Here is a 26,712-nt window from a genome sequence, read left to right on the forward strand (position 1 = left end):
CACTGTAGGCTCGTAGGTGTTACAACTCTACTGTTTTGCGTCGTTGACGGGTGGATGCCGAGCTGGTGCCGTGATGCCGTACGGATGTTGCTCGTTTCGCAGGGTGTGAGCGATCACATCTTTCACAACGTTCTCCAGCTTTTAGTGCAATCTTGTCAGTCAACATTCAAGCCCATAGCTTTTCTTTCCTCAACCACATCATTTCCTCTGTAGCACTAGAACCAATATCCTAGTCTTAGATTTCTAGCGCATTCAGCTGTCGTGTTCGTCGCTCCACTTCGTATTTGACGTCGACAATGCTCGCAGTACGACCTGTTCCAAGAGTCCAGCGTCTCATCGTGCTTGCTCGCTTTTCCCAGTCTCGTCTCTTGTCTACAGAACAAGTTACTAGCTCGCACCCCGTTCCGCCCCCACCTCCCTCGCCTTCTAGCTCCACCCATCCATCCCCCGCCTCCAAATCTCGCCCGTCACGTCTTTACCCCCGTCCACGTCCAGCGGTCTCTCACCAACACCAGGCTCTGCCCACACTTCCTGCAACCTTTGGTCGCAACCAACTTCTGCCAGTTTCAGACTCGACACGTGCCCTGCTCGAGGACATTGTAGCCTCTTTTGACGCTCCAATCCGATATGCTGTTGCGTATGGATCAGGTGTATTTGGCCAGGATGGGTATGCAGAGAAGAAGGACATGGGTGCACAGGCACCCATGCTCGACTTTATCTTCGCAGTAACCCATCCTGATCACTGGCATTCGATTAACCTTCACCAACATCCAAGCCACTATCCGCTCCACGCGCGAGCTCTGGGTTCATCTTTTGTATCAAAGGTTCAGGAGATCACTCCGGGAGTATGGTTCAATACTTTTGTTCCTATGCATGGCGTGGTGAGTACATCCATCACGTTGTTTATTTATATATAACTTGAATGTGACTATTTGTTTGTAGAACATCAAATATGGTGTGACTACTGTCGATACACTGTGCTCTGATCTCCTTAACTGGCGGTCGCTCTATCTTGCTGGCCGTTTACACAAACCCATTCGAATCATCAAAGACGATGCGCGGGTTCGTTTAACTCAACAAGTCAATCTCACTTCAGCTGTGCGCGCAGCCCTCCTCACGCTCCCAGAAACCTTCACCCCATCCTCCCTCTTCTCTCGCGTCGCGTCTATCAGCTACTCTGGTGACCCCAGAATGTTCCTCCCTGCAGAGAACAGAGGCAAAGTAGACAATATCGTTCGCAGACAAGAGGCACAGTTTACGGAATTGTATCAGAGACTCGTCGTCGGTCTTCCTGGTATCAGATGGGAGGGCAATGTGATTGAGCAGGATCTGAGCTCGCAGGCGAGGGTGAAGCATCTAAGGAAGCTGCCGGAAGAGTTGCTTAGCAGGGTACGGAGAAATTACGACCAGCGGATGGATGGTGCGATGAAGAGAGGGGCAGACGAGGGTGTATGGTGGTTGAATGTCGCGGGAGATCCAAGCTTGAGCAAAGTACTGAATGAAGGCAAGTTTGATAATATTTTGTCTTTGCGTGCCCATATGCTGAGCAATATAATATTAATTGTGTCTAACAAATAGAAATGGCCAACATTGTGCGCTACCCGGCAACTGTGCAGACCTTAAAGGGTCTCGTGAGCGCAGGTCTAGGTAAGAGCATGCGGTATACGACGCAGAAGATAGGCAAATGGTGGAGTGGATCATCCTCAAAGACTTCGTGATCTGTCATGATCTCTTCGAAAGTAAAGAAGGGAACGGTGAGGTGTGTTCGATGAAAGTTTGAAGTTGACCTTCAGCTTCAGCAGCAAGAAATGCATTTATAATCCCTCCAGTAGAGCAACACATTCATTTTACACTACCAGTCTTCGCCATAAGGATATACATATTTAACATTAGGATGTATAGTATTGTTAGTAATATCTATCAATCGTCTCTGTCACAACAATTGCCCATATGGGCGAGCAGTCATTGCTAGTTCAGGATAAAGTGAAATGAGCCTTTGTACGTGAATAGAAGCGAAAAGTGGACCTTCGTTTATTTAATTTGAAGACCTCGGGACCGATGTATACTGGTGATCGGTTCCAACATTGACGAATCTTTGGAGGTCTTTCTATAATCTATGTTCCTCTGTCTTTCGCTATGTTTCGCTATGTTTCTCCGTTGAAACATAGTGAACGCTGCTGCAAAGGCGTTGGAGTGTCCAGGGTCCCATGGCCGGGAGCAATACCGAAATGTTCAGCTGGTCGCTGGCTGGAGAAATACAGTGTCTTGTTCCCAGTTTCCTAGTTTCGAAAGCCAACGAGCAGTCTTGTTCCAGTGACTGGCTTTTCTACCTTTCTGCTTGTCTTGTATCTTACTTTCTCCTTCGCGTCAACGTTCTCTCTTTTTTTCTTGTTCTTGCGATAGTCTCGAAATCACGGGTTGAGCTCATTGCCCAGCGCCCAACAGTAGCTCAATCAAAACATACCCAAACCTCTATTCAAATCACTCGCATATACCCACTCTTTTCCTCAAAATTTGACTATGTCGAACCCACCAAGTCCCAGCTCAGCTTTGTACGACGACGAGCCTTCAACTCCCATCGCCGCTTCATCCGCACATTTATCTCCAAAAGTGCTTCCTACAACACCATCTCCTGGATTATCCCCTAATTCCGCTACATCCCCTGCATTAGGAGGCTCACCCGCAGCTGTAACGCGCACGGTGGCTATCATTAAGAATCATGCGTTACAGAACAGGTTAGATATCGAACCTCGAATATTAGAAGCAGGATTTGAGGTGCGTTTAGCTTTTAATTCAAAATAATATGAAAGGGGTGTAGTGTGTTGGAAGTACTGTAACTATAGGATCATTATATGTCACAGTTTCACTCTTCGTCCTTATGTGAAGTGGAAATATGCGATACTCATTTATGCTCTTTTTTCTTTCCATATGTCATATTACAGATCGTTAAAGAACGCCAAATGGAGTTTGATACGGAATCGGACCCGGAGACATACTACGAACTCTTTGGCGATGATGCACGTTCTCTTGCAGAGTGGGTCCTGCTTTTCTCGTCTGCTGCCTATGAATGCTCATGTCAGTTTCTCACCCACTTGTATCTTTTTCGACCCTTTCCGTGTTGTACTTATGCACTTGTCTGTAATGGATTCTATCACTGTCACCCATCCATTCATCTCTGCTCCATCTTGTTGTTTTGGCCCGAATCATCGGTTCTCTTCCCATGATTCGCCCATATATCCTGCTTAAACCCTCAACTACTGTTCTTTTTGACATCCATTGTTCCCTGGCCCACTGTACAATATTTGGTTGAACTAATCGATCCGCACGACATATATGGATATCACAATACCTATATATCTCATTATGGCTTCTGTATGGCCTGTAGCGGACCTGTGTGGGTATACGTTCTTGAACGTCGCCGCGCCGTACAGGTGCTTCACACCCTCGCTCGCTCGTCATCTTTTTACCCTCCAAATGCATTGATGATTGCCCCAGACGAAGACATTGCCGAGCTACAAATCGCCTCTCTTTTCGCCAGCAGCCCTCCTTTCCCCACATCCGAGCTGCCTGACGAAGGTTTAGGTCTAGGGTTATCCGATGAAGGAATGCTTAGCCCAGGATACGCCGTAGGCAGCGAATTCGACCCAAGCTCGATCCGCTCAGTATCGTCTTCGGTCCTTGAAGCACTCCGTGAGGGCGCGCAGCTCTCTTCCTATGCGTCCACTACCAATACTGCACGCTCCAGGGCATCGACTAGTGCCAGTATCACTACTTCTGCTAGGGGGAGCTTGACAAATACGAATGGGAAACCAACTTTCCGTGCTCGACCTCTTCCACGTACGCACGCAGCACCTGATATCACTCCCCGTCAGACTCGCGCGGCACTCCTTCGTGCTGGTGTTGGTGTTGGTGGCACTGGCCCTAGAATGAGCTTAGGACCACCTCCACCGAAAACAGGAGTTGGAAAGGAAGCTGGTACGCTTTTTCTGCGGCTCTCGCCGTCTTACTGTCCTGCTCATTACACTTTTCCACTTACATATTTCGTCTACTCAACATATTATGCCCGTTGCGAATGAATCAACAAAACAAACATTACTTGAATACCTAACTGACCTCCTACGTGACGACAACAGTAGACCCACCCCGAGTTCGAACCAAAACTAACTTCCTCGATGTACCAGGTCACAAACGCTCGTCAACCATCACTGTCGCGTCGACAGCACCTCCTGCCATCGCCCCTCGTATGACAAAAGCGGCAGCCCTGAGGTTAGGGATTGAGGCTGCCGCATTACCACCAGGCAAGAGATCCGTCTCAGCCTCAGCGACCGTGGGAAGGTCTGGTGCCAACGCACTGTTGAACAAGAAGTCAAGCGCAGGCTCGACTCCAAGTGATGGAACAGATCCTAATGTACCTGAGAAAAAAGCGATTTTCGACGGTGTACCTGGCCATAAACGACGCGAGACTATTAGCGTTGCAAGTGTACGAGCGGGACCGACTGTTGCACCGAGAATGAATCGGAGTGCGGCGTTGAGGACGCAGAAGGAAGAGGGCGGAAAGGCACCGCCTAGCAGTTTCATGTGTGAGTTTGAGTCAGTGTAATACTGACGCATTGTTTGAATATTGATTTTGCTTAATTTCATGTAGTCCGCACTCCTTCCGCGCCGAAAACGCCTGGTTTATCGAGAAGCAACTCTGTCTCGTCCTTTACTGGAGGTTCTCGACCAGCTTCTCGTACAGCTACACAAACGCGTCCTGCATCACAAAGTGCCGCCCGCCCTGCCTCACAGACTGCTGTACGTCCACCAATTTCTCGTACTTCCTCCCGTCCTTCAGTGGCGAACGGTCACTCCAATCCGTCTTCTAACAAGAGTGCTGTGAATGGCACCTCCAATGGGACTGGAAACGGAAATCCAGCGCCAGCTCCAGCCCCTGCCAAAGTTCGCCGCCTTAGCAGTCTCCAGGCCCCTACTATTGCACCACGCCCGAATAAGAGTGCTATGCTGCGTGCTTCCAAGATGGTTGTCGCTGGTACCGGTGCCGGCAGTCGGTGATAGCAACCCTGATAGGCTCACATTTTTTGTACGGAAATGTTCTGCGTTTTTTTTTCTCTTGGTAAGATGCGCAGGCCGCATTCTCTGATTTGATCTATGCTTCAATCCGCCATTCTTTGATTTTCATTTGATTGTGGTTATTTGATCGCTTAAATTATGCATTTCTGTATGTATCTTCCTTTTTACCTCGTGTGCTCGATGCTTTTTTACGTCGCGGATTACGGAGGGATCGGTTCTATGCACATATCTATTGGTCTTCCATTTTACCCTTTCGTTGATCTGATTCTGATTTTTTCTTCTTTTGAATATTCTGGTACCCTATGCTGCAGGAAGAGGGGAGAATATAAGATGAGTGTTTCATACTTACCTTGCACTTTTTTTTTTACCATATTGTATGTACGGCGAGGTCTACAAGTTTCTACAAGAGGAGACGGTGAAGATCTGCTTGTGTATCCCTGATGAAAATGACGTATATGATGCCGATACATAACTGAGCACTTTCGTGATGAGCGGTTGACTAGCATGAGAATGAACCTAGAGAGTGACGATCCAATACATGGTCAGTCTGGTTGTTGACGAAACCTTTTCTCGTACTTACTTATGTTCCGGCTAGCGCTGACATCCGCTGACCATGACATGAGCAACTTGAAAGTCCGCGAAGGCGGAACTTCTACTAACAAATGTAGTACGTGGCACATTCAGGTTAGTCTCAAATATGAGCCTGTGTTCGATACTGGTTGTCTCTCAATATAACTCCAGGCAATGGCTTTGGGTGGTATGGCTGTTCTTCACAATTGAATCGCCAAGCGTCCAAACCGATTAAGATGTTCATGTCAGCTGGTATGTTACTTACGTACTTGCAAATCTTCTGTTATTCAGAGTCCACCAAGCTATCGTCTTCTCAATGCTATAAAGTCCAGGCTTGATACAACTTGTGGAAGACAACAAACACCATGATAATCCAAACGGCTTTGACCTCTGCCCTCCTATTCACCATCGGGACTGTGGCTACTGGCCCATTATCCGAAAGAGCCCCCCCTTTGGTACAACTGGACAATGCCACCTTCACAGGTGTCAACTCTGGTAACGTGTCGAAGTTCCTTGGAATACCCTTTGCCCAAGCTCCGTGAGTATTTCGAAAGTTTATGTGTAGGATTAGTTGCTAATGTATCTATCACCGTGGCGGTCACCCACCTCTGGCAGCGTTGGCAATCTGCGTTTCCAACTTCCTCAGCCTCATCCTTCATACGTAGGCGATCACGCCGCATCAGAATATAGTATTGCTTGCCCTCAACAAGCGATCAGGATACCCGCAATGAAAGGCGTTCCCGCCTACGCTGTTGATTCTGTTGTACAATCATTCGGAGACCTGGCTTCTCCGGCTGGCGAAGATTGTGAGTCCCGTGTCCAATAAACGCATTTACCAAGTCAAACTTACGCCCTTACAGGTCTTTATATCAATGTCATAGCACCTGCCAATGTAACATCTATGTCGAAGTTGCCAGTTGTATTGGTGGGTTGTCGCATTTCTAGGGTATAGAAACTAGCTGATATTATGGCTTATTATGTTTCAAGTGGATCTTTGGGGGTAAGCACATAGATGTATGAACGGGACAGAAACTAATTTTCCTTCCCCTCCACCCTCTAGGCGGGTTTCAAGGTGGTTCGGCATCTAGGTCAGTTCACAAGTGTCCTCACCGGAATGCAACTTACGCCGTATTATAGTGCAAACGGAAGCGTCATAGTCGAAAGGTCTCTTGAGCTGAACGAGCCAGTGATATATGTCAGCATGAATCATCGGTTAGTGTGTTTACAGATCTGCATATAACCTCTCATCAATGAACACGTCAAAATAGTGTCACTGGTATGGTTTTACTACTAGCGGCATTTAAAGTCATTTAAAAGTTGTTTTCACCACACTCTAGCATTTGGATTCCTCGCGAGCCAAGAAGTCAAAGATGCAGGCGTCGGCAATCTTGGTCTTCAAGATCGTCAGATGATTTCCTTTGTGCGTTGATTGATTAGCTGACAATTTTTTTCTTTCTAGAACGCGAGGCAATGAGGTGGGTTCAGAAATACATCAGCTCGTTTGGTGGTGATCCTACAAAGGTTACCCTGTATGTATGATTTCCATTGTCCGCTATCAGTAACTGGCGCTAAGAGATTTTCAAGTTGGGGCCAGAGTTCCGGAGCAATATCCGTTTCGCTTCAGATGCTCACCAATGGTGGTGATACTGAAGGTTTATTCCGTGCTGCTTATATGCAATCTGGATCCCCTATCCCTGTCGGCGATATCACCAAAGGACAAACTTATTACGACTTCCTGGTTGATCAAACGGGTTGTTCAGGAGCTTTAGATACACTTCAATGTCTTCGAGAAGTGCCATATGATATCCTGAAGTCTGCCGTCGACAGGACTCCAAACATATTTTCTTACCAGGTCAGTATGTGTCCGATTTTCTTGGACTTGCCCTGATAATGAATATTTTATCACTTGTAGTCCCTAGTGTTGGCATGGGTGCCCAGGGCAGATGGTAATTTTTTGATGGATGATCCTCAAAAACTAGTGCAACAAGGATCTGTAGCTAACATACCTATCATTTCTGGTATGTAGTATCCAATTATTGTCCGGCATGTTTTTTGTTTACTACTGGTCTCTCATAGGCGATTGTGACGACGAGGCAACTATGTTTTCTTTCAGTACCCTCAACATCACGTGAGTACACCGATTCATTTATTCATTTCGATTGAACAAAATATTCAACTACTCATATTAACTTGTGTAAACCAGGACCAACGATCAAGTCTACGAGTATATCAAAAGCTACTTTTTACCAAATGCACCGAGCGAGAACGTAACTACTTTATTGGAGATGTACCCTCAAAACGTGACAGAGGGATCGCCCTTCAATACTGGTTATCTGAACGTAATAACACCTCAATTCAAACGTTTGGCAGCTCTCCAAGGAGATGGAACGTTCCAGGGTCCACGCCGATTTTTCCTGCAGCAACGGTCGGGCAAACAAAATATGTGGTCTTTCTGTATGTCCTTCATCCACTTACCTTTCGAATTATCAGCAATTTAAGATTATTTTAGTAAGTAAACGGTTTAAAGCTACCCCTTTCCTGGGCGCGGTAAGTCTTCTTCACAGATGGATATACATGCACAGCACAATCTAACTCGTTCACGTTTCAGTTCCATGGAAGTGATTTGTTCAACGTATTCGGACCGGGTGACATGACAGATTATCTCGTGCGCTTTGTGGCCAACCTGGACCCGAACGGAAACACAAGTATCTACTGGCCGCAATATACGACCCAATCCCCGAACCTTCTTACATTCCGGGGCGGACTTACTCGTTTGAACATCACACAGGATACGTACAGGAAGGAGGCTATGGATTATATTACGAACCTGTTCTTGCAATATCCTATGTGATATCGCGTGCGCGTGACTTGCACCGCTCGTTCTTCTTTTTTAATGCGCCTTCGCTTTACTGCATTCCTTTTGTACTTTTTTGAATCGTCATTATTTGAATGAGCCGTTATTGCAAGTCAATATCACGGGTCTTGATAATTCATGTGGTACGAGGAGAAACGTGATTGATACATTATTGCATCACCAGGTTAGTGCGAGTAGTAGTGCACACGCCATTCCGTTGCGTTCCAATGGATTTTGACTGCCAGAATTAGTAAAAATAGATTTGTGCATATCTGCACAACTCTATTCATGCCCCAAAAATCTACGGATCACCAAATAACCGTTTCCTAGCCAGAGAGGTCAGCGACATGAATGCCTATGCTTCGAACAACGGCATAGCACTTACAGTATTTCCGGCGCATCACTCAGTATGCTATTCCCACCCACCATCTCTCTCACCCATACATCCCTCATGAACCACCCTATATGTCCTACAGCGCAGCCTACGAGATCACCAGCTGCAGCACGCCAGGTGCCGTTAAGTACCCAGGAAAACGCAACGAGCGCAAGTGGTAAGTAAGGCGCAGTGATAGTAATCAAACCGAACAACGATATCGGGGTCGATGGGTGTCGACGTGACCAAAGATATATGGGGACAAAGGCGAGAGAAGAGGAGAGAAAGGGAAGGTTGACGAGAGGGGACAGAGCCTGGGTCACGGCAAACATCAGGCGGGTACATAATGGATGGGTGCAACAGATGGACTTACGAGTAACATCAAAGAAGAGGATAAAAGGAGCCAGAAGTAGTCTGCCTTCCTATTTGCAAAGGATGATTCTTCGAGCATCCGGCTATATCGCATGCTACCGTGTTGATGTCAGCACGATACTGGTGTTCATCTCTAGAAATATAGACGACGTACAAAAAGAACATATGGAAGACAAAGTCAAGCGATATTGAGCCAAAATAGAAGAAGGTCGTGATCATCCTCCATGGCTTCATTATACCAAATATCACACATTGTCAGCACATATGCAACCGACCTTTCTAATCCTTTGTAAGACGAAGCAACAACGTAGCTTACCTGAACATTTGTAAAAGCCGATTTATAGCTGAAATACAGTTGGAGAGGTGTAACAAGTTGACATTGCTAATCAAGATTTCAGTTTGTTAGACGAGTGTTTTAGAGACGAGGACATACAACAGCTAGACTCGTTAGCACAGACAGGGCAAGCCATGCACGCGTTATGGGCGGTATTTGAGTGAGCCATGCTTCAATACCAACGGGCATTATGGAAGGTGGTGGTAGTCTGAACGAGCGGTTCCACTTGAGCGCCTGCAGTAGGATAACGTGTCGCGCGTATGTGGGTGGCTGACTGGACTTTCCTTTTTGGCCATACCTGCCGGTATTTGCCGCATCTAGCTCAGTCCAAACTAGCGGGCCCACATCTTTCCAGTGTTCCATCATCATGGCATCTACAGCAAGGCAAGCCCATGGCCATCAAAATATAGCAAAACATAGCTAACGTATTAGTTCATTTAGATCTCTGGCTACGTGCATATTCTGCAAGATTATTAAGGGTATGGCAACTGCATCGTTGGGTTATATGGATCTTGAAAGACGTTTTGGACAGGTGAAATACCAAGTTACAAACTAATTGAAACTGAGTTATCGTGCGCTTCTATCCTTATCCTCTTAAATGAGCTATTACCCTGATGGACCGGATTTGCGGTATGTAGGTTCTCTTTCCTTGACATTGGTCCTCTATCCAGGGGTCATGCCCTGATCATTCCGAAAGGTAAGTACGATTTTGCCACTGTCATAAGTCTTTTGAGATTATATTCTAAACATCTTACATGCAATTTCTGCCACGCTTTTCACTCTCCAAACCAAACACCCTATCTATCGATGTTACTGACATCTCCCCTCGGATATACAAACTAAATGGTGCAATAATGGAAGATCATGCTGTCAAGATGCACGAGCTTCCAGATGAGTATCTGGCAGACGCTATGCCCATTGCAAAGAAGATTGCTCAGGCGCAAGGTCTAGAGAACTATAACATTCTCCAGGTACAATCACCTATCTTTTTCTCGGCGTAATGTTTAATTTGGTGTTGTTTCCACTTAAATATAGAATAATGGAAGAATTGCACACCAGGTATGTCCTGGATCTAAACAGCCGGGAACTTTCAAGGGATATAGTAATTATCTGATTTGTCCTCCCATCTAGGAAGTTGACCACGTACACTTCCACGTCATCCCAAAACCAACTGCCGGTGATGATGAAGGACTTGTCATCGGCTGGCCGACAAAGCAGTTACCCAAGGATGAGATGGTCAAGATTTATGAAGAGATCAAGGGAAAGTTGTGATTGCAGGTGGTAACATAAGCTAAGCTGAAGTGTATGAATAAAACGGCAAGAACTGGCTGAAAATGAGGTGTTCCCATATTCTAGAGATGAGATGGAGTGATTTTGATATCTCTGAAGGCCTGATGTGTGGCTGCACTGGCTGTGTAACGCACCCGGGAATGTGCCAGGTACACTTGACCCCCTGTTTTCATTTCGGGCTACGGCACATGGTTGTACCCAGTGGTCCGGCAATATCAGAAAGTTCTCTACTGGAGCGTGGCTGCTTGTATCAAATACGCTTTTCTTGCAACCCGTCTCCCTGTCTTCCTTTCGAACCTCGACTCATGCTACGCAGTATTTTGTTCGTTGGCCTTCTCTTTGGCTTCGGTGTAGATGCGTCTGGCGCGCTCACCCAACCTACCGTGAATTTGGATAATGCGACATTCACTGGAATCACTGTCGGAAACTTCTCTAAATTTCTAGGCATACGTTTTGCACAACCTCCGTGAGTCATGCCTGTATGCGTCGTCGCCGCCGCTTATCAGCCGCTCGCTGTTCATTATTCATGCATCGTATTCACAGCATAGGAGACTATCGTTTTCAGATCCCTCAACCTTATCCGGCTTACACCGGTATGCATAATGTTACACTATATGGTCCTGCCTGCCCTCAGCAGAATCCTTCAAATGCCACTATCAAGCACGATGTTTGTACTTGCTTTCCTCACTTATGCGAGTCTTTTCCCATCCCGCCCCCCACCACGGATTGGCTCAGCGAAGACTGTCGGTTTGATTTATCACTGATGATCTCGCTCCTTTGACTTGATCGGTCTTATTAGGTCTCTATATTAACGTCATAAGACCCGCTGGTGCAACGTCAAGCTCGAAGCTACCTGTGCTAGTTGTACGTAACTTTGATAATTTTACTGGTTCAAGATCTTAACATACCACCAAAATCGTAAATTAGCAATTGTATGGGGGTAAGCGCACAATTTCACCATCGTTCCGCAGATTCCTTGATTATTTTTAGGTGGCTTTGAGACAGGCATCGCAGAAAAGTGAATTCAACTGCATTGTATATTCATATATCTCATTGAGACGGTAACTTTTCTACAGTAACGATGAAGGCTCTGTTATTGTACTGAATAGAGCCATCGAACTTGAGAAACCTGTGGTGTATGTCAGTATGAACTATAGGTAAGTTATGTTATGTCGTCTGGGGATTATGCAGTGGTTGATACCTTACAGATTGAATGGTAAAACATCATCTTATGATTATCGGAAAAGTGATTTAATATTCATGGTCTCTTGTACTAATCTCAGCATTCGGGTTTTTAGCTAGTCAAGAGGTCAAAAACGAAGGTGTAGGAAACCTTGGCCTTCGAGATCGTATGTTCTTTATTTCTCTAAGTGTTAGTTAGCCATGAAATATTTTTCTGTAATTTAGAGCGTGAGGGGCTTAGATGGATTCAAAAATATATCAGTGCATTCGGAGGCGATCCGACAAAAGTCACACTGTGCGTATCCATACATGCTCGTATTGCAGTGACTGAACACGATTTTCTATAGCTGGGGCCAAAGTGCAGGAGCAATTTCCATCTCCTTTCAGATGCTCACTAATGGTGGCAACACGGAGGGTCTATTTCACGGTGCTTTCATGCACTCCGGGGCTCCAATGCCCGTAGGTGATATCACCAATGGTCAGCCATATTATGATGCGCTGGTGGGAGAGACAGGCTGTTCTGGGGCGTCTGATACGCTGCAGTGCCTTCGGAATGTCCCATATGATGATATTATGATGGCCGTTAATAAATCCCCTAATCTTGAATCCTATCAGGTTTGTGATAGTGTTGTATCGTTAAATTCAACATCGTTTTGATTCGATTTATTGTTCCTAGGCTCTAGCATTGGCGTGGGCACCAAGAGCCGATGGCGATTTTCTAGTGGATCATCCCCAGCTGTTAGTGCAGAATGGATCAGTTGCTGACATTCCATTCGTTTCGAGTATGTCAACTACTTATGCATATCTCCTCCCGTATCTGATGTAGTACTTTTGCAATAAGGTAACTGTGACGATGAGGGAACTGATTTCTCTTTCAGCACCTGTAACGTTACGTAAGGACTCAGTTTTTCCCCGTCGTTCAGGACGATCTGACATAAAGCATGATGTAAAATAGGACAGATGGTCAGTTTCGTGACTACCTCTCAACCTACTGGATCAAAGGAGCACCGGATGAAAATATGACTACCCTGTTGCAACAATATCCTCAAGATCCGACTGAAGGATCACCTTTTGATACAGGAAACAACAATACATTGACATCTCAATTCAAACGCGTTGCAGCCTTCCAAGGAGACGTAGTATTCCAGGCTCCTCGTCGCTTCTTACTGCACCAGCGCTCAGACGAGCAAAATACGTGGTCGTACCGTACGGGGTTTCTTATCTAGTGATCTACAGCACAACCTGACTGACATTCATTCAGTTAGCAAACTAAACAAGACTGCCTTGTATTTAGGTTCGGTAAGTCAATCATGGCCAGCTTCCACTAATCCCCAATGACTTTTTCTTGTGCAGTCTCACGGCAGCGACATTCGAAGCTTAATCGGACCTGGTGACACACCAATGGCTGACTACCTTATCAACTTTGTCGCAAACCTCGATCCCAATGGGGGTGCGAATCCGGAATGGCCGCGGTATACAAAAGAGTCCCCTAATCTCCTGATGATGTCGGACGGACCAACTTTTGGAAATATACAGATCAATTTCACACAGGACACCTACAGGACGGATCCTATGGAAGTTTTGACTAGTCTTTCTCTTGCTTATCCGCTCTGATCACGCAGTTGTTACATGGATCCCGTTTATTTGTACATTATGATCATTCAACTGGTCATCATTTCCCCCTTGCATTATGTTTAACCTTTCTTGATTTTTGTCGTGTACCAACCAGCACGGCGATATCGTTTTTCGTGAAACAGCTAGCACTGTTCCTTATATTCTGATGCTTTTTGGCTCTTCTCCGCGATAATGAGTTGCTGTTTGTTGTATGAACTTGGAATAACTTAGAAGGAGACATCGTCTTTAGCTTCGGATCCTTGCATGTCAAACTGAAGACTATCTACCTCCCCACGGTGCCAAACACGCATACGAGATGTCACAGAGATGACGACCGAAAAAAATAGACCAATTTTACTGTAGCTACCCACATGCAAATAACCGTAGAGGGCCTTGACCCTTTTCCAATTACACGTCTTTCAACTACATCCCTTCCAGCAAACACGACATATCCGGCATATCTTCCAGATCTACGATGGGATTGACAGATATTAATACAGAATCACAATCAACCATACTCTCCAGAGTAACCCATTCCTTCAGCCGGTCCAGTTGTGCACGCTGAAAACGATGCCTTGATAAATGGACGCGCCGCAGAGGACGTCCTAAGCTGGCGCGAGAGCGCACAACACCATAAAGCCAGTCGAAATCGCTGCCATCATATGATAGAATATCCAGAGCGGGCCACCAAGCCAATTGGCCCTCATCTTCGAGGGACTCTGGCAACAAGTGATGGTAGTCGCTCCTAGCTAGCTGGAGTTCCCCCACCGAGCAAAAGAACTGGTAAAACTCGGGGCAGAGAACCTCCCATTGCGAGGCATGGCGGCCAAGGCGTAATGTATGAAGGTTGGGGTATAATGGAAGATGAGAGCTACGGGACAGGTTGTTGAGATCGTTACAATGCACGTCGACAAGCTCGAGATATGTCAGGGAAGGGGCTCTGATGCAGCGTATCAGTTTTTCGAGATCGTGGCTCTTAGCGTCGCATGGCCAGCGCAGCGCCAGCGTATGGAGCGAACGGAGGGAGATGATATTGTGTGTGCTAATATCCAACGGTAAGGGGAGTATATCACCATACATAACAAGCTCTTCTAAGCATTTGCAGCAGGACAGAAGACCTTTGAAACCAGCCCAATCCGGCTTCGTAAACGAAACTGACGCATAATCGAAATCGAGGCAAAGTTTGGTTAGCGACAGAGTTTTGTCTAACATGGATAGTCTTGAGCTTATTGCGACCAAAAAGGGGGAGTTTAGGATCCCTACTACACCATGCAATTTCAAGGACCCCAAGTGTGGTCGTCTGATATCCCAGAAAAAAGCGTAGATGATTGCTGTTATTATCCTGTCATGTACCGTCAGATGGGCTACGTCTGAGTTATCCACGAAAGTGCACTCGATAAATTCCAATTGCGTCGAGCATATCTCGATGATTCGGCAAAAATAAGCGAAATAACAGCTGCGCAGAATCGAGTATGTAGCCGTTATAGTGAGTCGATTAACATTTCCAAGTCTCAGCAGCGAGGAAACTGCAGCGCAGTGGAAATTTTCGACGTCCCATATATTAATGAATGCGTGTAACGGCTTGTTACTGGCCCGTTTTATGCACAGCGCCGGGAGGGTGAACGGTTGGATGTTGGATATCACCACGTTCGTCCAAATATCAGGAGAACTGAGTGCCACTTCTCGCCAATGGCGATTGATGCTGGACACGACGCATGGGAAGGGAATGTCACAATCAGCACTACCTGCTCTTGGTTCTGATGCACCTGCTTTGAATATCTCGGCCAGTAATTCGTTAGGTAAAGTCTGGATTGGAGTGGCGCGAGATGCTGGATGTGATTCAATGGTCATGAATACAAAAATTTCTTGAAAGAGCTAGTTGAAAGTAAAATCAGGTTAGAGATACAAAATCCAAAATTCCAAAGTGTTCATATACTGACTCAACAAGATATGGATAGCGAATGTAGAACTGATCGAAACAGCTTCGCTTTTTATAAACTGTGGCACGTGGTCAAAACGAGGTGTATAGAAGCGCCAAATCCTGAATAGGAACTCGAAAAGCATAATATACACCAGTCACAACGGCAGTATTTGCAGGTTTTGTCAGTTCCTGGAGTTCTTGGTTACTAACATGTACTGGTCGACTTGAATTCTGGTTGTAAATGTCAGATGGCGATTTCTGTGATTCAGTGGAGTAGCCTGTTAATGCTCGTACAGTACCTTATAACGAAGTATGAGTATGACAAACAAGACAGTATCCGCAGCGATAACAATCAAATAGACCCGTAAACCATAAACCATGAACAATCCTTTTACCCCTCGTGAACATCAAAAACTGCAAGCTGGCGATTTCTTCTAAATTCCCGTTGAGCACGTAACGATAGCAATAGAAAGCAGGGCGACGGAGCCAAGAAACCAAAACTTGACGGGGTATAACAATCTAAATGGGTGACGATGGGATATTCTCTACTTCCTCCACCATACGCTGCTTCGAGAAAGTGACGAAAGTGACTACAATGAAGTCAGTGATATTGATCCCGGCCGGAAATATCTCCAGAAAAGCACGCCTTGAGCGAGATACGATCCCAAGTTTCGCGCGTCGATATCGTGCCAATGGTGTCTGTGAATTATCGTTCAGAAATAGCTTTATAGAAATAGATTATAATGAGCCACGATAAATCAAAGTGTTGAATGGTACCTACCACAGGTGATTGAAACAACATTCTCCAAATATACGGTCGACCATCAAATCCTATGAAACTCCAGGGGCTTTGAAGTTGGTGACGGAACTGAGCAAATGGCATGTTTACATAGATTGGTGTTTGTACTCACCGATCTACACCCTCGTCTGGATTTTGAAGTAACGTGATTTCGAGGCTACTCTCTGAATCGAGTATCTGCAGCCTCAACCCATTCACTCTATGGTACGTAATCTCGCCGACTAACGATAATACACGACCGGTACTGGATCCTTCGAGTTCATAGCGGCTAACCGTTGTCGTTCCTGTGATCCATGTATCAGGGGTGTCGATTTGGTACATGGGTACTCCTTCGATAGTCATGAGGAGTGTATGTATGGGATCATTCTGGCACAGAGAAAGCACGTGAGACATGACTCTGCTCTGTGCTACCACCGTTTTGTAGTCGATGTCACGTATACACACTAGAGCTGGAAACTCCACAGCACATCTTCTGGGTGGAAGATGAATGGTCTACGACAATGTGGCTACATCTGCCATATATAAGGACGGACATGGGACAATACATCAGGATGCACCTTTCGAAACTCGAGGACTTGTCGGCACTTGTGAGGCCCGGGGTGATCACGGTAAGGTTATAGCCAAGGCTAGAACAGTCTAGATGTGGACATAACCTTCATAACCTTGGACATAACTACACCTGCCCGCGGCACTGGGATAAGCGTCCCCATGAATTTATAACCATGTACTTTGATAGGCCATCAAGAAACAATGAAAAAATGTGCGGTTTCGTCTTGTACATTGGCATGAAGAAAAAAAGTTGAAGGCTGAAGGCGGGAATTACATAAGTCATGCCGAAGATGACCTCTTCTAGGCAAGAGGCGTAGCAGTCTTTATTGCCAACTTCCAAGGACGACTTGCACGTTGCAACTTGGACGACAAACGTGTCCGCATTCTTCTTATGCCTTTGATACTGACTTGAACAACTAGAATACATGTTCGACATATTACCACTTACTCTGCGATTTCTCATTGGATCTTTTCTCTGGATAAAGGAACCGTCAGTTGCCACCTCACCTCCCCTGACCTTCCAGCTGCGCCATGAACACGCCCTATCTAATTCATCCCTTATCATATTCTCTGATATAGCGCCCTCCTTTGCGCCAGAGGTGTATGGGGTCAACACAGCAAGTGTACGTGCCCATAAACCGGTGTCGGCAGCTGCGTTTCATTCCGCACGTTTTCGCTCCATGAGGTATGCCCAGAGCGAGCCCTTTCTGTGGGAAGATATTGAAGTGCAAGGACCGAATGTCGAAGATCGTCAGGTATTGCTGACTCTGGCGAAGATGACCAGTAATGCGTACGTCGAGAGCACGGACAAAGAGTGGTATGCCCAGGATGGCTGGAATAAAGTAAGTGCCAAACCCTCAACCATTACACCATCTAACGACTTCATTAGTCCTTGCCATTTGGATATGAACCAGATGCTGATGGATTTCGTGGACACGTTTTTGTGTCTGACGATAACTCTACCGCTATCATCTCCATCAAGGGTACATCGGCAGGATGGATGATAGGCGGCGGTGGGCCGACTGTGGTCAAGGATAAACTCAACGATAACATGCTTTTCTCGTGCTGTTGCGCGCGCGTCGGACCAACCTGGTATACTGTATGCGATTGCTTTTCTGGTGGATACAAGTGCGACCAGACTTGCGTTGAGCAAGCATTAACCGAAGAGAGTCTCTTCTATTCCATAGGCACTGTGCGTTTCCACGCCCTTATGAGTTCACCCGTTATGCTGAAATAACTGCTTTCAGAACCTCTACAATAATGTAACGTACATGTATCCAGATGCCAACATATGGATCATTGGTACGAACAGTTATGTATCGCCCTTGAATGACATTAATCTTGATTTCAGGTCACTCCCTGGGCGGCTCGCTTGCGTCACTTCTTGGAGTCACATTCGGCGCACCAGTCGTTGCGTTTGAAGCACCAGGTGAAAAACTTGCTGCATCACGACTGCATCTGCCTACACCAGTAAGTATCCCTCTTCGCCTGATTCACTCCGCATAATGTCCCTAACCTCCACGTACAGCCCTCCACTCAACACATCACTCATATCTATCACACGGCAGACCCACTAGCTATGGGTACGTGCAACGGCGTCACCTCCATATGTGCGATTGGCGGCTATGCGATGGAGTCACGGTGAGTGCACTTCTTTCTTTTGGGTCACGATTGGCGCATACGCTGATATTGTCCCTGCTCCCTTTGTTGTAGATGTCATTTGGGCAAAGTGGCACGGTATGATACTGTCACGAAGCTAGGCTGGTCTGTGGACATCCGGACGCACGGCATCAAGGTTGTCATCGAACGGCTTCTTTCGGAAGACTGGGAGCCTACAGGAGACGATAAATCGAACGGAAAGTCAGGTCAGAATAGAACAGTTCCTCTTCTAGAGGAAGAGAAGGACTGTGTGGTAAGTTTCTGTTCAACATCGGTTGACCTTAGCTCTAAGCGTTGACGTTGAAACTCTAGGACTGTTTCAATTGGGAATATGGAAATTATAACAAGACGAAGTAGAGAGAAGGATAGATTATTACTAGGGGATTAATTTTGTGATTTTCGTTGTAACTACTCGTTCTTGCCAATCAATGCTGTATAGCTTTCATTACATCCTCGTTGACACTCGTCTCGACAGATGTTTTTGGAGGAACCTCACTGACTCTACGATATCGATTCAGCAACATCATATGATGAGCAGACGTTGTCAACCAAAATGATAGCATAAGCATGCTACCTTGTCCGTCTACATCGAGGAATCCAGCTTATGAAGTGAAAACCACCAAAGTATTATCGACATAATATCATTGACGCAAAATCTAGCTACTTTACATTGAAAAACATGATAGAATAAGAAAATCCATCAGACAGACGCCAACCTCGCTGGCTCGTCGTCATCAAACCTGCAAAAGCAGCCAGACAACAAAACAAACCAAACGTCCTCGAGACCCCTTCATAAGAAAGGGCCATGTTCTCTGTTGAACGAGGCAGCGCTTATATCATCGACTGGATCTGAAGGATGCGGCATGTGTAAACATGCGAGACTCGAGTTAGTTTCTATAAAATAGATCCTAGCTGAGTATGTTCTGAGGAAACAAGGAAGCAGGGCGCGAGGTTTATATAGTTTTTTGAGAGCTAGGTCCGTGCGTGGGAGATATGGGGTGAGTTCTGTCTCGTGACCTCGACGCGTTGACTTGTGTTTATTACGACTGTTTGGTACTGACTTCATTTCTATTTATAACGCCTCTCCTCTAGCTATAGATCGATGGTTTCGTGAGATTGTGCGTATTTGTATATCTATTTTGTCGTTCATAACCTTTCGTTTCGCTTTTTATCTCTTATACAATGAACTATGACCTTCAGGAAGGACAACCATGTTGAAATACGCAGAGGGAAGCAACGTCACAACAGATATCTGCAGAACATATCAACAGAACAGTCAACAGTCATACGACAGCGATATGACAGGCGGATACAATTCGTATCAGGATCCATCGAATCTTACGAATAGCAGAATCAGCGATATAAGAATCAGCCGTATCGGCCAATGCTTCCTTCGCTGACACAGCCCCTCAGCAACCATATATTCGCCATTACGACAATATCTTCAGACGACCTCACAGGCTGTACACAATGACGACATATGGGCACATGGCTTCGTCGGGATATACTACCACCTCAGAGTACTTGACCACTCCACCTTGTTCCATGGTCAATGCATCAATCTAATAAATGAATTATGATGTTCAGAACCAACATGAAGCAACAGCAGCACTCACTGAATCGTATCCTGGAGGAGCTCGCTTCAAATTCTCATTCCTTCGATCGGCTCGCATACTTAAACCAACGGCAACCTTGCTTAAGAAAACAAGCCGATATGGCGACGTGTTGTTGACGTCCCGGAAGAAATGGTCGGCTTCTGAGATTATGAATAGAGCTATGAGCACACACTTCAAACATCGATAGTCTACACTCACTATTAGAGGCAGATGTAGTGTAAATACCCCATCCCCAGTATCCATTTTTCTCTGCAAAGATATATTTCAGTGTCATGCATCTGAATGTATCACTGTCATCACGATACGCACTGGCAGTTCCCTGTGTAAAATCACATTGTAGAATGCGGCATACATAGCATTGCGGTAAGGAGCATGGAGTGGTTACATGAGCCCTGCCGTTGGTATCATCTCCAATAGTACAAGCACGGGCTTGTCCATGAAAAAGTTTCTGCTCCACTGGGCTATTGTTGCGTAGGCTTTTTCTACAGATAGAGGTTTTTTCAGTAGGGTATCCATCACAGAATATACTAAACAAGAGCTGGCTGGACGCACAAGTAATCCGAATACCGGCTAACGTGGTATTGAGCCCGGTCACTTCGGTATACTACTTCGTAGATGCTGCGAATGGAAGGAGAACGCTTGTCGGGATTGACCCATCTCTCTTTAAAATACTGTTCCGCTAAGTCATAGCTCAATGACGATCCTTCATATAGAGGGCTTCGTGTAATGTCACTTACCTTCCTGATAGAGAGGTTGGTTAGATTTAAGCTTCTTAAGCACCTGCAAATAAGATTGTATAAGAGCGAGTTTTTGATTTAACAACCAAGGCATACTCACTGAATTGGGGGATTCAGGTTCATCCTCGCTGCCGTCTGAAAGGTTAGGATCATCGTCTGAAAGGTCAGGTTCATCCTCGCTGCCGTCTGAAAGGTTAGGATCATCGTCTGAAAGGTCAGGTTCATCCTCGCTGCCGTCTGAAAGGTCAGGTTCATCATCGCTGACTTCGTGATCTGACTGGAAGTCTATGTCAGGTATTTTATCAGGAAGAGGAATCTTGAATCCAGAAGCATGGCCCATAACGTCATCGGGGTCATATGTTTTTCGTATTTTACTGAGCAGTCCAAGATTCATACGGCCATATATACGCTCGACAGGAGTAGTGTCGAGTGAAGTATTGAGATACATGGGATAGTTCTTCGTGCACTTCTCCTTGATGGCGACCTTGTGTATAGCTTTTAAAGCAGAATTCATCTGCTTTAGCCAGTATTGGTCGTCCTCCGGTTTGTCCCATAAAAAGTATACTATGCAGGGGCTGTATGATTTCCCAATGGGATGAGGCCATGCGGATGGAGTGCTCTTCTCAAATATAGAAGGAAGAAATGGCCAAACATCAATACAGACTAGTTTCCCCCTATGTCGCTTCATCTTTGCGGCCTTTTTCTACAGGCAGAAAGGAACATAAGGGGAAATGTATCGTGACAACTGTAGAATACTTACCTGTGCCTGCTCGGCGATTGTCTCTATTAGTTTTGTTGTGTAATGTGACACCATAGTGCATGCAAATCGGCCACTAGATTTTGTATAAAAAAACAGATAAGCTCAATAGTGGAGAGCTCACCAACTTGTGATTTCCCCTACCCCAGACATGCCAGGATTCTGGCTATTTGTACCATTTTGGTTTCGAGGAGGATGAAAGTGGCCGAGTGGATTATCCAGTTGGTATTGGGGCATATCTCTGGCGTTGTTTGTGGTGCTGCCTTGGAAGAGACGTGTTTGAGCAGCCTCTTCAAGTTTGGCAATTGGATCGAAACGTCTAAAAGGATCAGGATTTGGTTTAGGGCCATCATAGACTCCAAGAACCATGATAGTTGACTATAGCAAAACGTAAAAGATGATTTCAAGGTTGTAGGAAGCGATCCGCAAACCTTGATAGAACCTTGCTCAAGTTCATGCATGAATGCAGAAACCAAGGCGGCTTTCTTCCTTATTTCATACTTTGCAAAATCTGCGATGGCAGCCTTGACCTCTGGGAAATATGAACTGAACGTATATCTAAAAGTCTGGTGATTCAATGAACTTAAGTCAGCATATTTCTGCACATGAAGTAAAACTACTGACATAGGTTTTATCCTCGTAAAAAGTATTGATAATGAATTTCGTCACAATGCCAAAATTATTGCCACCACCCTGCGCAGATCAGGTTTCCTACGCTTCACAGAAATTTAGTTTAAAATAAAAAAAACTGACCTTCAGCGCTTCAAAGAGGTCCTTGTGTTTAATTTCGCCCTGCCTAACATTGATGACATTGCCACTTGGCATCACAATCTCGAACCCAACAATATTATCAATTCCAAGACCATATTGATTTGTTTTGAGCGAATAACCGCCACCCAATAGCCAACCGGCCACACCTAAGTCCAATGTAAGCTTAGTTCTTATGACATGCAGTTCGAAGTTCAGTACACACCTACTCCTTCAGACGTGGAGCCTCCAACTACGCTACGCTTATATGGCAACAATTCTTTGTACACCTGATCCCAGAGGCACCCAGCACCAATATCTACTGTGTCTGTGGCACTATTGTATTGAATTAGATCAAATCGGGCCATATAGATCTGGATTCCAGAAGTAGAGCTAAGACGAGGACTGGTAGCATGTCCACCACCTTTGATCTGTGAAGATTGACGGTTAAGTTTGTTATTCATAAAGTGTAGGCTAAGCACATACCCCAAATGGAACCTTTCGCCTTGCCAAAACTTTAATCTACAATCAGTCAACAATCGGATGTCTGCCTCAAGTGAGAGAAAAAAGGAGACTACGTACTATTGCTGATAAATCATCGACACTACCAGGCTGGACAGCAACATATGCATTTTCACTGCTGCTCACAAGCCAGTGCCGCACACTGTCCTTGTAGCTTGAGCTGCCTGTTGCATATATGACGTTTTAAGGAAACCACTCGTGCCATATTTAAGGGCTAAAGCACACCGAATAAACAAATCACACTGCGACCCTGGGATGCCTTACAGATTTTCTCTATCTCCTGTTTGGCTTTTGCAATATCAGTGTTTGACTGAGGAACAGTAGAATAAGCAGGTAAATATGGTTCATAGCCAGGGAGTATGGACAACGTACACGGTCGCGCATGTTGTATCTCTGACCAGAATGATACAACGGACAGTGGAAGCTTATCACTGAACGGAGATTTTTGGAATATGGTTGGAGTATAGCTGAATGAATATAAGTGCAGCATAGGTCGATTGGCGCCAGAAATCACAATGCAGGGCGCTCAGCCTCGAGTCACAAGTTCACTTCAGGCGTCAAGATAAGTATTTGCCGTAGCATCTATCCCCTGACTTGGGACGGTTGATAGGAGATGGCGATAGAAGTGCCATATAATTTCCACAAGTCCTCGTAACGCTGAAGCTGTAGAGTGACAGAATGGAAGTACATACTATTTTTGGCACCTGTTTGCAAGTAACTTTATCCGCAATGCAAGAATTGAGCACAGGTTACGAGAAATGATTAGATATTAGCAAGAGTATGTTATGGATGTGATGACTTGACATGTCCGAATACGAGTAGTTTGCATGTAGTGGCAGACCTGATACGTATACATAGATACATAGACGCGAGCGTCAGCAAATGCCACTCAACTCCGGTCCAACTCCGAATGGCAGCGGTATATGCATGCAATCATAAAACTGCCGGGCTGGCAACTGAATTCGGCGTCTAACTCTGGCCGATAAACTTACTTCCTTGTATCCTTTAACGCCTTCTATTATCCGAGCGCTGATCTCTATTGTGATTTGTGGACTAGTGGGAGCATATAGGCGCTACTGTCAGTAACAACGTGGGGGTGAGTGTCTATAGCTAGCAATGTTGTGCCAAAGGCGACAACATTAAGACCGCAGAAATGATGTGCTGAAGGCGCTGAGACTTTCTGGAAAGTGTTCCTGTCTGTATCTACCAATTATGCAGTTCACGGGGCGATGTAGGGCAAGGAACAGGTGGAATATTATCAAACAGGGGTGACCGGCACGTTTATGGTTGGGGAACATATCTTGTGCCGTGTTCCCTTATATTATCGCGCTCTCTTTTATTTAAGTAAACAGTAGCTTTCATCCGGCATTCTCAAAGTGATATTTGTCCCTGTCTTCGAGCTTCAACCTCTCTCGTCCCAACTTCGCATCTTGAAATCATGTCTAATGACTTATTCATTACGTCCAGCAATATCAAATCTTCCGCATTTTATCAATCAGGCAAGCACCATCCTCCATCGTTATCCCGCATGGTTTTGACTACGTCATATGTTTGACCATTCTATAGTCAAAAATGACTTCGTGAATGCGTGGAAAGATACCAATAAACCTCACCCTACCGTACACAATATCTGGTACATTAACCAGAGCACCTCATACGGACAGCCACGCTTCCAAGCGTATGTTAACTACGAGTAATTATTTTGGAATTGCCATGGTGTTCTGCTGTGACTCATTGTCCCCATAGACAACAAATAAGAAACCAGCTTGGTGGTGGTAATGTTATACAGCAGCTATACCGTGGGGTCAAACGTGCATGCAATATTGGTGATAGCAATGGTCAACTGCAGCTCTGTAATCTTTGGAACTGTGATTTATGCCACATTCTTAAGACATCCTACGTCCTAAGGAATTCAGGTCAGTGTTTTGACTGATGCCAGTTCACGCATCGTTAACTCATACACCATTCCTTTAGGTGGAGCCGCAAATTTCGGAACAGGCATCTACACCTCCAGTCACTCTTCTAGTGAGTGGGACTTCGTACTTATTCCCGTGATGTCAGATTCAAATACCACTATAGAATCTCATGATTATGCCATCAATGTCAATAATCAATCTCGCTACCACGTTATATTACTTAGCCATATTGTGGTGGGCAACACGTACAAAGTGTACAACCCGGCTCCAGGCACATCAAGTCCTCCTTGGGGCTGTCATTCAGTAAGTCACTAACTAGAAACATATACTGATTTGATCTGATTGTTATCTTTAGCTTGAGTATGTTCCCAGCTATAATGGGCAAATGAAACATCCAGAAACTGTCGTCTATCGTACCGATGCTGCTCTTCCTTCAGTTATGATTGTTTACAGTACCTGAGTCTAACGGAGACCCTGCGTTGCATGAGAAACGCACGGGAAAGCGCACAAGAAATGTATGGCAATGTACTACTATTAATAGTCAAATATTACGCAGGCACTTTTCACCAAACTGCAGGACTAAGGCCATTTACAAACAAGTCTGATTCGTCCAGAAGAGGAGCCTAGAAGACATCCTATTGTCGAGTTCTGGTGATGTAAAATTGATGTTAGTTGACTTTAGACGAGAATGATTGGGAAGGCGCGATACCTTATGAATGTGAATAGAGGATCAGAATACTGGCGGCCGTAAGGTCCAGTTGACGACATATCACGGCTGATCATTTCATCGCCATGTTGGATAGGATTGCTCTGCAATGGTCTGCAAGTGGTCCAGATTGAACTATCCAGCACAATCCCGGCTCACATGCGACCGCAAGCATGTTGAAATCTTGTTTGATCAACAATAGCGTAATATTTGTAAGAGGAAGATATATATTTCATGAAACTGGCAACACAATAATATCCCCTACTCGAGTTAGGTAGACACCTCGATGGAGAAAAATAACATACTGTTTTCACTCCTGCTACCTCATACAATCATTTAGGATCGAGATGACCCGACCTTTTCTTGTTCGTATATCAGTTTTTTTCTTATGACTTCGTGGATTCTGTCTTTCGCAACCAAGGAACAACGACTGGTAATGGAGTTGGTGCTCCTGACCCTACAACGGATGAATTATTACCGTATTCGAAGAATCAGTGTTCGTTGAGGACTGAAGGTAAGAAACTTGTTAAACTCTTGCCCATTACACATCTTTTAGAGACAGCTCATCTAACAGGGCCCACATATCTTCCGCGTCCGGAGTGTCCACGAGATCCGCGATGGGGCTGACAGGCAAGAGTCCAGAGTCACTATCGGCCATACTCTCCAAAGTCACCCATTCCTTCAACCACTCTAGTTGTACGCGTGAGAAGCGGTTTCCGATGACACGAACTCGTCGAAGCAGACCACCTTGTAAACTGGAGCGTAGTTGCACAATGTCATGAAGCCAGCCAAAATCACAACCATCATACGATAGAACTTCTAAAGCAGGCCAGCAAGGCTGAGTGAGAGCTAGTGAGCCCTCCATTTCACTTGCAGAAGAATCACTTGATGAAAAATAGTACTGGTCGCTCCTGGCTAACTGTAGTTCCCGGACTGAACTAAACAGCTCGTAGAATTCAGGACAAAGACTCTCGGGACCAGGGGCACAGCAACCTAGGCGCAGAGTATGTAGCGCAGGATATATCCCAAGATTAGAGCGGCGAGCAACTTCATTTAGATCGCTACGGTTCACACAGACAAGCTCGAGATATGTTAGCAAAGGGGCTTTCAAGCAGCGGATAAAG

General features: G+C 45.5%; 12 protein-coding genes across 12 annotated transcripts; 6 read left to right on the forward strand and 6 right to left on the reverse strand.

Moving 5' to 3' along the window:
- Window positions 1-235: 235 nt before the first annotated feature.
- SERLADRAFT_391390 (uncharacterized protein) lies at window positions 236-472 on the reverse strand (the record flags this gene model as incomplete). Its single annotated transcript, XM_007319140.1, has 1 exon — window positions 236-472. A coding segment is annotated over one exon (237 nt), but the record flags the coding sequence as incomplete, so codon positions are not given.
- A 110-nt stretch (window positions 473-582) lies between these two features.
- Window positions 583-1,941, forward strand: SERLADRAFT_469346 (uncharacterized protein; the record flags this gene model as incomplete). The annotated part of the gene is made up of 3 exons (XM_007319141.1): window positions 583-881; window positions 943-1,504; window positions 1,579-1,941. 3 exons carry the CDS (start codon window positions 687-689, stop codon window positions 1,716-1,718), a joined length of 897 nt encoding a protein of 298 aa, XP_007319203.1.
- A 4,064-nt stretch (window positions 1,942-6,005) lies between these two features.
- SERLADRAFT_361845 (uncharacterized protein) lies at window positions 6,006-8,630 on the forward strand (the record flags this gene model as incomplete). The annotated part of the gene is made up of 14 exons (XM_007319142.1): window positions 6,006-6,178; window positions 6,256-6,446; window positions 6,501-6,565; window positions 6,628-6,640; window positions 6,701-6,728; window positions 6,778-6,860; window positions 6,978-7,043; window positions 7,100-7,169; window positions 7,225-7,492; window positions 7,553-7,658; window positions 7,717-7,768; window positions 7,844-8,094; window positions 8,150-8,187; window positions 8,249-8,630. The coding sequence occupies 14 exons, from the start codon at window positions 6,006-6,008 to the stop codon at window positions 8,489-8,491; spliced, it is 1,647 nt and encodes a 548-aa protein (XP_007319204.1).
- Window positions 8,631-8,875: 245 nt separating this feature from the next.
- Window positions 8,876-9,762, reverse strand: SERLADRAFT_370333 (uncharacterized protein; the record flags this gene model as incomplete). Its single annotated transcript, XM_007319143.1, has 5 exons — window positions 8,876-9,181; window positions 9,241-9,334; window positions 9,394-9,467; window positions 9,556-9,621; window positions 9,673-9,762. 5 exons carry the CDS (start codon window positions 9,760-9,762, stop codon window positions 8,876-8,878), a joined length of 630 nt encoding a protein of 209 aa, XP_007319205.1.
- A 148-nt stretch (window positions 9,763-9,910) lies between these two features.
- On the forward strand, window positions 9,911-11,082 carry SERLADRAFT_469353 (uncharacterized protein; the record flags this gene model as incomplete). The annotated part of the gene is made up of 7 exons (XM_007319144.1): window positions 9,911-9,957; window positions 10,015-10,052; window positions 10,106-10,145; window positions 10,212-10,270; window positions 10,435-10,544; window positions 10,609-10,632; window positions 10,705-11,082. 7 exons carry the CDS (start codon window positions 9,941-9,943, stop codon window positions 10,843-10,845), a joined length of 429 nt encoding a protein of 142 aa, XP_007319206.1.
- Window positions 11,083-11,168: 86 nt separating this feature from the next.
- SERLADRAFT_438756 (uncharacterized protein) lies at window positions 11,169-13,659 on the forward strand (the record flags this gene model as incomplete). The annotated part of the gene is made up of 15 exons (XM_007319145.1): window positions 11,169-11,329; window positions 11,407-11,606; window positions 11,663-11,727; window positions 11,791-11,803; window positions 11,854-11,881; window positions 11,940-12,020; window positions 12,072-12,079; window positions 12,147-12,212; window positions 12,271-12,340; window positions 12,393-12,660; window positions 12,722-12,827; window positions 12,887-12,938; window positions 13,001-13,251; window positions 13,307-13,344; window positions 13,399-13,659. 15 exons carry the CDS (start codon window positions 11,169-11,171, stop codon window positions 13,657-13,659), a joined length of 1,668 nt encoding a protein of 555 aa, XP_007319207.1.
- A 58-nt stretch (window positions 13,660-13,717) lies between these two features.
- SERLADRAFT_370336 (uncharacterized protein) lies at window positions 13,718-13,900 on the reverse strand (the record flags this gene model as incomplete). Its single annotated transcript, XM_007319146.1, has 1 exon — window positions 13,718-13,900. The coding sequence occupies one exon, from the start codon at window positions 13,898-13,900 to the stop codon at window positions 13,718-13,720; it is 183 nt and encodes a 60-aa protein (XP_007319208.1).
- Window positions 13,901-14,082: 182 nt separating this feature from the next.
- SERLADRAFT_438757 (uncharacterized protein) lies at window positions 14,083-15,510 on the reverse strand (the record flags this gene model as incomplete). Its single annotated transcript, XM_007319147.1, has 1 exon — window positions 14,083-15,510. One exon carries the CDS (start codon window positions 15,508-15,510, stop codon window positions 14,083-14,085), a length of 1,428 nt encoding a protein of 475 aa, XP_007319209.1.
- A 303-nt stretch (window positions 15,511-15,813) lies between these two features.
- On the reverse strand, window positions 15,814-17,130 carry SERLADRAFT_391404 (uncharacterized protein; the record flags this gene model as incomplete). The annotated part of the gene is made up of 3 exons (XM_007319148.1): window positions 15,814-16,303; window positions 16,362-16,428; window positions 16,492-17,130. The coding sequence occupies 3 exons, from the start codon at window positions 16,719-16,721 to the stop codon at window positions 16,100-16,102; spliced, it is 501 nt and encodes a 166-aa protein (XP_007319210.1).
- A 148-nt stretch (window positions 17,131-17,278) lies between these two features.
- On the forward strand, window positions 17,279-19,038 carry SERLADRAFT_469365 (uncharacterized protein; the record flags this gene model as incomplete). Its single annotated transcript, XM_007319149.1, has 7 exons — window positions 17,279-17,770; window positions 17,818-18,120; window positions 18,176-18,230; window positions 18,280-18,398; window positions 18,457-18,569; window positions 18,642-18,840; window positions 18,900-19,038. The coding sequence occupies 7 exons, from the start codon at window positions 17,354-17,356 to the stop codon at window positions 18,942-18,944; spliced, it is 1,251 nt and encodes a 416-aa protein (XP_007319211.1).
- A 782-nt stretch (window positions 19,039-19,820) lies between these two features.
- SERLADRAFT_415949 (uncharacterized protein) lies at window positions 19,821-23,350 on the reverse strand (the record flags this gene model as incomplete). Its single annotated transcript, XM_007319150.1, has 18 exons — window positions 19,821-20,149; window positions 20,204-20,343; window positions 20,402-20,452; window positions 20,513-20,522; window positions 20,589-20,685; window positions 20,756-20,882; window positions 20,941-20,983; window positions 21,041-21,643; window positions 21,701-21,773; window positions 21,822-22,075; window positions 22,129-22,263; window positions 22,322-22,390; window positions 22,451-22,614; window positions 22,671-22,875; window positions 22,931-22,966; window positions 23,027-23,130; window positions 23,192-23,276; window positions 23,339-23,350. The coding sequence occupies 18 exons, from the start codon at window positions 23,348-23,350 to the stop codon at window positions 20,042-20,044; spliced, it is 2,316 nt and encodes a 771-aa protein (XP_007319212.1).
- Window positions 23,351-24,294: 944 nt separating this feature from the next.
- On the forward strand, window positions 24,295-25,808 carry SERLADRAFT_415950 (uncharacterized protein; the record flags this gene model as incomplete). The annotated part of the gene is made up of 7 exons (XM_007319151.1): window positions 24,295-24,465; window positions 24,533-24,659; window positions 24,713-24,882; window positions 24,941-24,991; window positions 25,046-25,185; window positions 25,238-25,530; window positions 25,592-25,808. 6 exons carry the CDS (start codon window positions 24,405-24,407, stop codon window positions 25,340-25,342), a joined length of 654 nt encoding a protein of 217 aa, XP_007319213.1.
- Window positions 25,809-26,712: the final 904 nt, after the last annotated feature.

The sequence above is a fragment of the Serpula lacrymans genome (assembly GCF_000218685.1).
Source record: "Serpula lacrymans var. lacrymans S7.9 unplaced genomic scaffold SERLAscaffold_8, whole genome shotgun sequence".
NCBI classification, from domain to species: Eukaryota; Fungi; Basidiomycota; class Agaricomycetes; order Boletales; family Serpulaceae; genus Serpula; species Serpula lacrymans.